Genomic DNA, 13765 nt, shown 5'->3' with positions numbered 1-13765 from the left:
TGCTGGATACTCACAGGACACTCTGTAATGCTCTGCTCCCATTGGCTCATGCTGATGCTCTCTTCCAAGGTGGTGCATTTCTTTAGCATTAGATCCCAGCCACAATATGGATCCCTGGCCCCAACACAGGCTCTGAAAGATAGAAAAACAGATGCTCATCAATTTATGGCATATTAATCAACTAAGAAAAGAGAGGCGAATATTGTGCTGTTCCTGGCTGTGTGCAGCACCCGACGCTCTGCAAATACCTTCGAAGGGGCCCATGAATACGAGCAGCAAAGCTCTTTTTTTCATTTCATAGGTGAAAACAATGTTTACATAGAAATTTTAAAGGTGCAGCAACAAAAAAAGCCTGTTTAATCATAAAATTGTGTCCTACACAGGTGTAAAGCCATGATTTTCCAGAGGCAAAAAATGTGTCTATCCACAGTGAACGCAGCTTGACACAATCACAGCCAATCAGAACTCATTTGATGTTTTCAGTTATGTAGAATAGGATTTTTTACCAATGAGATTTCACACTGTGCAGAGCGACCCAACGCAATGCTACAGAAACAGAAACATGATAAAATGATAAAAATGTGTGATATGACTGTGGCGGTTGGGGGCGTGGTCGAGCGTTCATCTGGAGAGAGAGAGAGAAAACGGTAAGGGTGCACACACCTGAGCGCTATAATGTCTAACACCTGTTTCTGGTTGCAGTAAGCACTGGGGAGAGCAATAAAAAAGGACCACAAGGGAGAGAGAGCGACCCGTCCGAAAAAGACTATCTTGAGTTAAGCTAAAGAGTGTACTGCTGAAAAGTCCTTTGAGTTGTTTATTAAAAGTTATACCTTTGAGTTTGTAGCAGGGCGGTGGACGGGGCCAGGTCGTGAGTCCGCACACCCGGCCCATAATTGGGCTGATTATCCCGAGAGGGATAAGGCCGACTGGAGATGGCAGTGCGGTGGAGAGAGAGTTACGGACAGCTGTCCGACACCTGTGTGTGTTTGTGTCTTTTGGTTTAAGTTAATTATTAAAATATTATTTATATTGTTAAGCCGGTTCTCGCCTCCTCCTTTCCATTGATGTGTTACAGAGTTGAAGCCCAAGTTTCCTGTGTCCTACTTTCCCTCCCTTCCTTGAATGTTACAATGACCCAACAGTGAAAACAGTGAAACTTATAGAGCATGCATGCATCTTATTATAAATATTGCTTGCTTTTGCATTCTTTTCCACTATGTATCTTGACAACAGTCTCCTTGGCGATCGTGATTGCAAGCTGGATTACACTTCCTATAGAGCCATTTAGTGCTCTGTGTGTGCGTCAAGCCCTAGGAAGTGTAAATGAGCTTGAAATCATGATGGTGCCTAGAGAATGCAATGGCAAGATGTACAGAGAAAAAAAGAGTTAGATTTTGGTTTGTTCTAACCCAATACCGATTGGATCGCTTCAGAAGACATGGATTAATTATTTTGATGATGCCTTTATGTGATATAAGGACTTTCAAAGTTCTGGCCACCATTCACTTGCATTGTATGGACCTACAGAGCTGAAACATTCTTCTAAAAATCTTAATTTGTGCTTTGCAGAAAAAAAAAATTAAAATAAAATAAACACCTCTGGGATGGCATGAGGGTGAGTAAATGAAAAGGGAATTTTTATTTTTGGGTGAGCTATACCTTTAATTCAGCAATATTACCCTTGAGTTTTGTTAATAGCTTAGTTGTGATTATCAGAAACAGAGAACGGCTCTGAGATATACTAAACAGGTATGGATTTAACCAGAGTCATCTGGAGTACTTTTATGTTGCCCTCATGTGGATTTTGGAGCTTCAAACTTTTGGCACCCATTTACTTGCTTCGTATGGACTTACAGAGCTGAAATATTCTTCTAAAAATCTTCGTTTGTGTTCTGCAGAAGAAAGAAAGTTATACACATTTGGAATGGCATGAGGGTGAGTAAATGATGAGAGAATTTTCATTTTTGGGTGAACTATCCCTTTTAACAAGCTCATTGAGGACTATCAGACGTCATCAGCACTGATGTAAAGATGAAGCCAAGCCTACATTGATGTAATGTCTGTGACTGAGTACAGTGACACAGAATTATGATCAGTTCTGCTATGAGAATGTTAGCAGTCTAAACCATTCACTTTTAAAGAGCAACATTATGGCAAGTGTGTGTTTATGAACAAAAAATTGTATCAGCTCTCCATTTTTGTGTCAGAGGGCCTAGAGGTGTGTGTAGTTGATCTCTCCCATCTCTAAACTACTTAACCAGTTTAGAAAGAGCTTATCTGGCAAATTTCAGCCCATATTCACATAACTCAGTGCTTTTCATTGGTATGCAAATGGAGAGATGAAGAACACACTGCCATCTCCCCTTATGAGCAGAGATTAGAGAAGTGCACTACATATTAAAGCCTGGAGGCATACTGTCAAACATGATGATTTTTCTTTGTTGCCCTCTGGCACAAGTTCTTACTGATTTCACCATTTTTCTTTAATGTAAAATTGATTTACAGACATGCCAACAGTAGTAAAATGAGTAGAATCATTTATCTTATCAGTAATCTACATTTAGGTGTTATTAATAACAACACAAAACTGCTTCACATTTAACTTAATGTGACACATTTAATAACGATTTAATAATAATGTAAGGCAAGACTTGAATTTACCCTTCAGGATTTGATTGAATAGTAAAGTAATGAACTTATTTGTTGATATAATTTTTTTCATGCTTGCACAGTTTTGGTAAACAAACAGAAAAAAAATGTTAGAAATGAAGACAGTTATCAACTTTGGATGATAATGATTTTTTTTTCTTTAGAATAATGTGCATGGATAAATTGTGCACAATCAGCCCAGAGACACTTAATAAGAAAGTTTACATGGTTAATTTTTATTTCATTTTGTCTTTACAAATAAACTCAATTCCAATGGTTTTAGACATTTCCCCAATAACTTTTAAAAGCACATCTCAAGGCACCTACGTTCCATGCATTGCACTGCATCTAACTTTTTTTAGCGCAACAACACATTCGGTCTGAATGGCCCCTAGGACTGCACATGCAATATCAGGTGCTGCGAGTTTGTATGCCCATATGCTGAAAAAGTATGCAGTACTCACTCTCTAGACTTGTGGAAGTTGCAGCGCATGAGTGGGATTTTGATGACCTGATCCTTGACACCCACAAACAGCTCACTGCGGCTGTGAAGTATGAGGAGGCTGCGGATTGGCTGCCGCTTTTTTGGGGGAAAGAGCTCAATCTCATCCAGTAAACAGCTGCCCTTGGTCTGGTTCAGCGGAGAGAGCACCTTCTTAATGGTGCCGTAATCTGGCGGGCAGAAAGAGAGACAAGTGTGTTGGACTGTGAGAGAAAAAGGAGAGTAAGTGGGGGAATCAGTTTAGGTGATCAGGTGGGACATCTCTGATAACCTGGTGAGATTAGAAGGAAATTATGTCAGAGTACTTGCAGAGAAGCATGACCTCTCTGATCACATGAAAATTCTATAAAAGTGGTAAGTGTGCCACCTGGGTTGTCAAGTTAAATATGGATGTGCTATTTGGATCAGAAAGGGCAAACAGGGCGGGCTACTTTCAAGAAAAGATTCATTATCCTCTCTAAAGCATGGCTTTTGTGTAATCAAAAGCAGGGTAGAATTATCACCAGATTCACCTTTTCAAAAGTTACATACATCCTCTGGAAAGCATGGGGTCTATGCGACAGCTGAATCCATAGAGAGCATTCACGGGTCTCATATTGTCACAAAGAGTGAACAGGATTGGGTTGATAACCTATATACTATCTGTTTTATCCTTGGAGTATTTGGTGTTATTCTTCTCCTCTCTTCAAATCGGTGTGTGAAATAAACTTATAGATACTACAAGAGCCACTGATTAGGTCATTGGCCTTGCCAAATCAAGCTTTAGCATTCTATTTTATTCCATTCAACTGTGAAATTCCAGCAACGTTCCTCACACTTCAAGCTATTATTGTCTGGCATGAATTTAATTCAGGCTAACTCTACAAAAACACTACACAGAGGAGTGCTATATCAAAAGACTTATTTAATGCCACCACTGAAATCCTTTGACTGTGGTTGTATGTTCTCATCTTGAAATTCAAGGGAAGTGATTGTTTCATTTTTAGCTTTAATTGAATGATAGACTAGACAAACAATGAGAACATTGTTATATCAGCATGAAGCACTGACCCCTGACAATATCCAAAATAGTTGGTGGATTCCAAAAATGTCATGGTACTCTAAGCATTACTATTTGGCCTCAGGATTAATTGTAAAAACAAAGAAACAAAAAAACAAACAACAACAACAATAACAACAACAACAAAAAACAAAAAAAAAAAGAAGAAAGAATTAACCAACTAACTAATTAATCAGCTAACTAACCAACAAACCAGCTAACTAACCAACTAACTAACTAACTAACTAACTAAGATCACCAAATTTGCAAACATAGCTTTTAAACCCTGATTGTCCTGTATGTTTATGTAAAATATAAGTAAACAAGTGTTTCACTCCCTTTAACAAGTGTTTATTTTACACAATTCTTCTACAACAAGTGTCTCCCTGTAATTTAATCTTCTCTGTTTGACAGGTAACTAGACGTTCACTGGGCTTTTCAGCGGTGCAGAACAGACAGACTTTGAGTTTTTCAGGGACTGGTGCACATCTGCAGAACAAATGACAGCTTACAGTACATTCTTGTCTGTGTAAGCACATGCTGCCTTTGATGTTTCATCGCTTCTATGTGTCTAATGCCTTTATTCAGCTTGGTGACCAACTGTTGCTTGCTTCAAAGGCCAATGATTCAAATGGGCCACCAATTATTCGGGCCAGTTTTCCCCTGTGCTTCCCCTTATGGCAATGCAGACATCTTTATTACACAAAGTTTTGATGGTAGATGTAACATTCTAATAGGCTGTGGGTTTAATGAGAAGCCAGCCACCTGGGATTTTCTGACTACTTTCATATTACAAGCTTTAATGCCCAGATCTTTTTTTACCTCCTCAGATCTGCTTTTTAAACATTAAAATGAACCATATATGTGTGAATAGACTGCAGACCTGCAACAACCCATATGTGTGCACATTTACAAAAACAAATAATAACATGCATCTGTACTGAATATCTGTCCATGCATGAACGAACCCCAAATTAGATATCCAAAAACATCAGAGCCACTTCCATTGTAGCCTTTGTCAAAACAAATGGACTCAAATGAAAATTGCATTAGCTATGCTAGAAAGTAGGCCGTTCTGCTGTGTAGAGGCAAAAAACACCAACTACACATTTAAAAAAAAAAAAAAAAAGGGTCATAAAATAAAATATGATAAAAATGGGTTTCTTAAACTTTGATCTATCATGTGCTAGATGAGTAAGGATCAATGATGCTCATATTCAGATAAAACAGAGCGTGAAAATTGCTGTTCTATAAAATCCCAAATCAAGTAACTTCGAAACCACGTCTCTCTGTTTCAGTGTTGGCATATTCATTTCTTTTTGTCTTTGTAGTGCAGTATTAGTAGAGCAAGTGCAACAGTAGAGTCATAAATATCTGAACACTGCTGTTTATTGTACTTGCCACATTTGCATTTGGCCAACTGACTCACACTGCAAGTCATTAACCTTAAAGGAATAGTTCTCCAAAAAAAAAATGAAAATTCTGTCATTATTTACTCACCCTCATGTCATCCCAGATGTGTATGATTTTCTTTCTTCTGCAGAAAACAAACAAATATTTTTAAAATAATACCTCAGCTCTGCAGGTCTTCACAATGCAAGTGAATTGTGACCAAAGCTTCGAAGCTACAAAAAACATGTGCAATTAAGCTTGAAATCATGATCACCATGGAGACTGCTAATGTCAAGACTTAGTAAAAAAGAAGCTATATTTTAGTTTGTTCTCACCCAAAATCAATTAGATCCCTTAAAAAGATATGGATTTAACCACTGGAGTCATATGGATTACTTTTATGCTGCCTTTATGTGTTTTTTGGAGCTTCAAGGTTTTGGCCACCATTCACTTGCATTGTATGGACCAGCAGAGCTGAGATATTCTTCTAAAAATCATAGAAAGAAAATCATACACATCTGGGATGGCATGAGGGTGAGTAATTGATGAGAGAATTTGTATTTTTGGGTGAACAATTACTTTAATTAGTTAGCTACATCTTATACTCTGCTTATTCTAGCCTATAATTAATGTAAATTAATGGTAACACTGCCTATCGATCAGCCCTTTCTTTCTATAAAGATGTGATCTGGTACTACTATACCTGTGGCTAGATAAATGATGTGGTAGAGCATGTCTTTGCCCTGCACTACGTCCACAGCCACATGGGAGAAGCGCACATTGTCCTCCATGAAGTATGGCACAGGAACAACAGGCTGTACCACCTCGTGCATCAGAATGAATTTCTGAGCATCTTGCAAATTCCTCTCCGTTAGGTTTACATAGGAGCCATAATCTATAGTGCCACACTGAGAAGGAAAGATAGATACACAAAGAAAGAGACACAACTGATAAGAAAAGATTGCAGGTTTAACAGCCCGGGAAATACAAGTATATATATAAACGAAATCCCTACTGAATAAATAAATAAATAAATAAAATAAAGTTTAAACCAACCAAAATGTTTTGCTGGTTTAAACTGGTAAAGCTGGTCTCCCAGTCTGGCAAAGCAGGTTCTTAGTTGGTTTATTTCACAGCCTGGTCCAGAGGTGAGTAGTAACATGTTACATTTACTCCGTTACATTTAATTCAGTACATTTTTGGAGAAAATTTACTTTTAAGAGTAGGTTTAATAGTGGGTACTTTTTTATCCTTACTCTTAATTTCACATGAGGTTGCAATGCCGCATTCTGAATTGTGGGAAATTCACAATGTAAGTATGCTTTGCATTCACAGCATTGTCAAGGGCTGCTATAGCAGCATTTGCGTTTACTGTATTCTTCTCTGCTCAGTATTCTCATTTAACTATTGTCATGGCTGAGCAACTGTTTGAAGATAGTCTTGCTAAGTAAGTTAGTTTAAGTTAGTTAAACTGTCAATATGTTTATAGCTAGCTACGTGATAACAAATCTGGTTTAATGGCACAGACATTTAATGGCAACTCTGTCTCCCCCTTGACCACTGGGGTTTGTTACCCCCACAGTAATGCACATTAAGGATGCACAGTACAACAGTGTGCATGCTTGCAACGTATTGGTCAAGCATTCTTGTCTCCGTTTGTGTATTTATTTTGAGTATGTTTCTGTTTTGCTCCTTCAATAAGATGATATGGAGAGAAAAAATACTAGCTTGCCTAACAAAACATCCAGTCTATCCTGGATCACATATATACAACATCAATCAGTTGGAGATGAGTGCAGGTGTCACATTCCCTGGTTGTGCCTAGACTTTTATGTTGAATTTCTTGTTGCTTAGTTCCCCGTTCCTGTTTCCTGTGTTAGTTTTGTAGTCCTTTTGTAGTTTCATTTTATGATTGGTTTACCCTGATTGTTTCCTCAGGTGTTCCTCGTTCCCTTGTTTTCCCTTGTGTATTTAAGCCCTTGTTTCCCCTGGTTTCTTTGTCAGTCTTTTCATGTTTTACTTTATGCTCTGGGCCTTGTTCCCTGTGTTTGTTTCTTTATATTCTGAGTTACCTTGTTTAACTTTGTTTAATTAAAGCTGCATTTAGATCCTTAATCCTCACCTGCCTGCGTTACAGAAAGACTGACCAAATATGGATCTAGCGTCTGTCCAAATTCTCAGCCTCAGACAAGGGGACTGTCCAGTGGAGGATCATGTCTGTGCACTATCCTCACCGCTCTCTGGTGGTTTTCTTCCGGACTGGTCTGAATAGTGCACTGAAGGAACTGATGCCTCCGGCTGATCCTCACTGGACACTCTGTGAGTATGTGGTGAAGGCTTTGGAACTTTGCGGTTCTCCTTACACAGTGGATTATGGCGGGAACCCCGGGCCAAAACCTGCATCCACGACTCCTTGCTCCAAGCCTCCCACGGCCAACGAGCCAGTGCCCACGCCTGCCACGGCCAACGAGCCAGTGCCCACGCCTTCCACGGCCAACAAGCCTGTTCTTGAAGCCTCGGCCCTCCCAGAACCAGCGTTGCAAGCCTCGGCCGTCCCAGAGCCAACGCCTGTAGCCTCGGCCGTCCCAGAGCCAATGCCTGTAGCCTCGACCATCCCAGTGCAAGTGTCCTCGGACATGGAGGCCATTCCCGCAACAGTGCTCCCAGCTGTCCGGAAGAGGAGGAGGAGGAGGAGGAGGAGGAGAAGGAAAAGGAAAAGGACTCCTGCTCCCCAGTCAATGCTAGCACTCACGACCATGGAGACCATTCTCCGGTCACTGCCTGTGCTCTCGGCCATGGAGGTCAGTTCCCGGTCACATTCTGCCTTCCATGGCTCCGCCCCTCAAGCCTCCCACGGCTCCGCCTTCCATGGGTCCGCCCCTCGAGCCTCTCACGGCTCCGCCTTCCTTGGCTCCGCCCCTCGAGCCTCACCTGGCTCCGCTTGCCTTCGTCGAGCCTCACCTGGCTCCGCCTGCCTTCATCGAGCCTCACCTGTCTCCGCCCTCAGAGTCTTCCTTGATGAAGATGTCAAATCAAGCTAGATAAAGTGAGGCTCCTCATACCATTAAACACCTATGGTTCAAAGCAATTCCCTTTGAAGGAAAATGAAGTCAAAGACATCTTTTTTCCTCATGCGGACCTAAGAAAATTAATTATCAGGTCACAAAGAGATCAGCTTCAGTAAGCCAGATTAGATACTCTGATTCAGCATATCTAGAAATGAAATACAGGCTACACTGATCAGACATTTTTTAAAAGGTTTAGATATGGTAGTCAAGCTGTTATGGAGTCTCCCAGGGTTATGGGTCTCACGCTACATTAAAACACATTTAACTGCCCTACTACTGTAGCTTCAAAGCTATTATAAGCCACTTAAGGTGAAAACTTTAAACACCCATTAATTCATTCATTTCTTTTTTTAAGCATAACGGTCACTAGAGTTTGACCATGAAAATGGATTTTTGAAGAGAGTTTTAAAACTAAATTCTCTTCAAAATCAGTCACTAAGGTGAAGTTATTTGAAACAGCAGTATTCCACAGGAGATGAATATGGGCATTATTAGCTCTTATCATGGAAATGGAGGCACATTAATGACCATAAGAGATGCTTAAGAAAAAGTGATTGAACCTTGGTCTTTTCTATGTTTTAATCAACAATATCAGACTTTGGGTAATTGGACAGTGTTCAGAAAAAATAAAAATTCACCTCATATATTATTCAAATTTTTTTGTAACCTGAGAATAATCAGGCAAAAACATGAGGCAATAAAACCAGCAACATCAGTTGCCATCTCATTTTAATTGGGCATGGGCGTCAGACATCGGTGGTTTCTGAGGTGAGAAAGTCAATTATTCTTCTGGTTGTTTACGGAGTATTGCCGACCAAAAGAGCACTATTGAAGCAGCTGGATGCTTATGCACTGTAAAAATTAATGTTCAGTAAAATAAGAAAGAAACATCAGCACAATATAACATATATGTTATAAGTTTGAAAACAGATTTTATCAATCATTACGTAATTTTGGTCATTTTCACAACTGCTATGAAGGAGTCACCCTCTTAAATTCAGCACAAAATCTATATGTACAGAGAAAAGTGGACAGATTCAATATAATGAGTATGTGCACAAAGAAATGAACGTTGCAAAATGATGCAACCAGTCTGTGTCAGTTCTCTGACTTTCTTTCAAGGAGGAAGTGGGAGCCGAATAACCAATTCAACGTGAATCTTTATTCCTTATACTTTTCAGTATATACACACACTAATGCTTTTCAGCACAGCCGATCACACACACAGTCAGGTTCGTGTGTCACTCTCTCTCTCTCTCCTCTGGTGGTCTAGACTGCTCTTTTATCCCTCTCAGCTCTCACTGCAAACGCAAAATGCCGTTAGATATAATTTCCCACAGGTGTCAATCCTTCCGTCTGCTCCCGGCCTCGCTCTCCACAGACGTCACTCGGCCACACCCCCGTCACCACATACCACCATCGCCTGACTCAGGCCGGGGAGCCATCTGCCCTGTGACTTACTCCTCCCCCCCCCATTTCTAGAGAGGAATTACACCCCAGCCATCTGCGCCCCTGGCCTGTAGACCACCTCAAACTTAAAAGTCTGAAGAGCTAGATACCAATGAGTGGTCCGCTCTATTGGCTCGACAAGGTCCATGCTATTTCTTTCAAAGGGAACCTCGATCAATGGGAGAGGGTGCAATGGCGCTTTTGGTGTGGCCTCGGGATTCACCAACTGATATTCACGGCATGCCGCACACCACCTGTGAACATCAGACGGTCTAGTGTTTTTCCCTGCCCTAAGAGACCCGCCATTGGATTATAATGAGCCATCTGGAAATGTTATTCTCTTCGGTACTAACAACTGGGTTGTATCCTCCTTTGTCTAAGCATCCTGCATCACTCGATACAACCGATCCTTGATAATTGAAAAATACGGATATGCTAGTGCAACATCTGTCTGGCTGGCTTTGACCATCAATCACTTTCACCTGATCAAAGACGTGCCTAAGGGTCTTGTCTCGCATCTGCTCCAGAGGGAAATCCCCAGCAGGGAATCCTCTAAGTGCTGGGGAAGCTGTGACTTCCCCTCCCTTATGTCACTCTGACGTGGAGCTTACGTAGACAGCCCTGGCTATGCCTCCCCAGCCAGTGAGTCACACACCACACATCGATACGCTTTGTTGCAGGACCCATCCACACACATTCCCCTTAATAAGGTAGTAAATGCTGGCCAATTCGTTCCCAAGATTAGTGGATGGGTGAGGCGGAAATAAACCGCAGCCTCGACACTATGTTTTTGTCCCCGAAATTGAAAAGTGACTGTCATTATGGGGTCATTTTAGATATCCCCGTGCACACACTTTACCTTCACCCAATGGCTTGTATCCAAATCTTCGGATTGAACCAAGCTTTGGTGAAGGGAGGTCTGATTACAACCTGAATCCACCAAGGCTTTATTTGTACCCCCCTTAATACTCACAGGTATCCAGAATGCTCCTGCTCGATCAGGGGCGGCCTGTGGCGCATCGGGACCCTGACCAATGTCTCCACCTCCATCATTGGGCATCGGTCCTGGAAATGCCCAGGTTCCCCGCAGCGCCAGCAGACCGGTTCAGACATCACGCCCACACCCATGGCAGCGGATTTGCCAGCCTGTTGGGGGAGAGCGGAGAGGGTTAGAGTTGAACAGCCCATGGGACCAGGGAACCAGTTTTGGGGTAGGGATTCCCCATTTCCGGGGAACAGGAACAGGATGAGCGGAAGGAGAGGGGGATGGAGGAGAGAGAGAGGGCGAGAGAGATTAAGAGGGCTCACCGGCCCCCAAATATGCCACCCAATGGTCCTCAGCCAGCTGGACCGACTCATCCAGCGACGATGGGTGGTGGCACTGGACCCATTCTGCCGTTCCTTTCGGTAGCCGGGTGTTGAATTGCTCCATTACCAACTGATCGAGCACTCCCTTGGCATCATGTACTTCAGCCAGCAGCCACCTTCAGCAGATGTCAAGGAGCTGTTGGGTGAATGCGAACAGGTGGCTGCACTCGCCAAGCGTCTACGAGCAGAAGTGCTGCCGATGTTGTTCTAGGCTGCAGCTGACCCGTTGCCCCAGGAGATTGGCCGCAGGAATTTGTTGGGCCGTGAGTTGGGCTTCCTCGGACAACAGCAGCAGTAGGCGGGCCGCCCACTGGGACCACGGCCACATCCATGCATCCGCCGTCCACTCGAAGAGCTCGACGAAAGCCTCTGGGTCGTCTTGAGGTCCCATCTTGGAAAATGTGACGTGCAGCATGGCCATAGGTGGGTCGGGGGTCACGGCTGAAGACCCCTCCTGGTGTAGCAAGCTCCGTAGTACCTGCTAGTCCTCCGCTTGAGCCTGGATGAGCGCCTGGAACTGCTGCTCCTGTTCCTTGCACAGGTCAAGCAGAGACTGAAGTTGGGCTTGGTGGATGCTGGTGATGGTCTTGAATACTTGAGACAGCGGTGAGGAATCCATGAAGGCATTTCTTCCTCCTAATCCCGGGTTTCAGCACAACTGTGACAGTTCTCTAACTTTCTTTCAAGGAGGAAGAGGGAGCTGGACAACCAATTCAACGTAAGTCTTTATTCCTTATACTTTTCAGTATACTCACACACTAATGCTTTTCAGCACAGCCGATCACTCACACAGCCAGGTTCGTGTGTCTCTCACTCTCTCTCTCACCTCTGGTGGTCTGGACTGCTATTTTATCCCTCTCAGCTCTCACTGCAAACACAAACAGCTGTTAGAGATAATTTCCCAGGGGTGTCAATCCTACCGTTCTATCTCTCCCGGCCTTGCTCTACACAGACGTCACTCGGCCACGCCCCCATCACCACAGAGTCATTAATAATTATCAGTTGGAAATACCTCACATTTTTAACAGTGTAAAGTGGTTGTCTTTCACTGGGTGTTTACCTGGAAGTCAGGGTTGGGATTGGGGTAGGGCAGCCATGCTGAGCGAGAATTCTCCTGGTACTTGAAAGGTCCACTGAACACTTGGGTAATTGCACTCAGATTGAAGGCACACACTGCTGATGCGGCAATGCTGTTCCTAAGAACAGATTCAAAGTGGTAGACCGTTAGCACACACAAATACACACTTTTATTTACACCCTGACAATCATTAAAGCATAGTGGGCCATAATGCGAAAAATGGATATGTCTGTTGCTGACTGTGATACAGAGTCACATTACCAGAGAGATAAAAGCAAAAAAGCTAAAATATATCTAAAGGGTAAATGTATGATGTCAAAATCATAGTGTCCCCATATATCTCACACCACAGCAAAAATGTTTACATTTTCAGAAGAAAATGTAAGTGGTGCTTGCCAGCGCATCATTTCACAATGAGGTTGTGGGAGGTTGCCAGAGAACTGCTATGCAGTTGCTAAGGTTTTCTGAATGTTCTTTAGCATGTGCTTGTGTTTGCTAGAGCATTCCTAGGTGTTCTCTGTGGTGTTCTGTGTGTTTGCTAGGTGGTTGCTTACTGGCCCAAGTTAAAAAAGCCCATGGTGATGCTTGCCTTAGCCACTAATTAAAAGCAGCCCTTTGCTGGCAGCAAATCCCTTACATTTTCAGAATTTAAATCTCACTGGAGCTAATGAGCATAAACTGACCTCTGAAGTATGAGACCTTCTGATCATCATAACAGATTTCTTAAAAACTGACCAATTGCCTGGGCCTGTGTGTTATGATCAATCAGTGCTTTACTCACACATTTGTGGTGAAGATCCCATAAAGAAGCTCCAGCTCAGGCAGGAAAAAGGTTCTCTGCAGCTCGTTGTACTCAAATGGAATTTCGCCTGGTCGTGAGCAATTAAGTCGTGCCTTCATGAAGGTGGTCCAGGTGTCCTCCAGCAGAAAACGCCCGCCGATGTCATTCTTACAAACCCGGGCGGCACGAGAGAACACCGTCCTGCCGCAATCATGCTCCACCGCATTCTCACGGAAGAAGAAGTAGGTAAAATTGCCGATGTCGTAGGAGGAAACGAAGTTGGGCTCTGAGTTTGAGAGAAATAGGAGATAGAACCACAGTGATTTATAACACATGGAACACTCATAGAGCTAAAGAGCACGAATAATGATCTATCATTTGTATGAATGTGAAGATGCTTTTCCTAATCCTTAGGTAATGGACAAAGTCATTTCGT

At 42.5% G+C, this 13765-nt stretch overlaps 1 protein-coding gene across 2 annotated transcripts in view; it reads right to left on the bottom strand.

The window, feature by feature from the left end:
* Positions 1–13765, bottom strand: part of LOC127434297 (semaphorin-5A-like) — a 242787-nt gene that overhangs the window by 81175 nt on the left and 147847 nt on the right. For both annotated transcript variants that reach the window (XM_051686934.1, XM_051686935.1), the window contains exons 8-12: positions 13330–13615; positions 12531–12666; positions 6289–6493; positions 3117–3324; positions 15–132 (exon numbers count right to left, since the gene is read on the bottom strand). In XM_051686934.1, the coding sequence (XP_051542894.1) occupies positions 15–132; positions 3117–3324; positions 6289–6493; positions 12531–12666; positions 13330–13615 (953 nt within the window). The remainder of the gene's footprint in view (positions 1–14; positions 133–3116; positions 3325–6288; positions 6494–12530; positions 12667–13329; positions 13616–13765) is intronic.

This window comes from Myxocyprinus asiaticus, chromosome 44, assembly GCF_019703515.2.
Source record: "Myxocyprinus asiaticus isolate MX2 ecotype Aquarium Trade chromosome 44, UBuf_Myxa_2, whole genome shotgun sequence".
Classification (NCBI taxonomy): domain Eukaryota; kingdom Metazoa; phylum Chordata; class Actinopteri; order Cypriniformes; family Catostomidae; genus Myxocyprinus; species Myxocyprinus asiaticus.
This window is presented reverse-complemented; position numbering and strand designations above follow the sequence as displayed.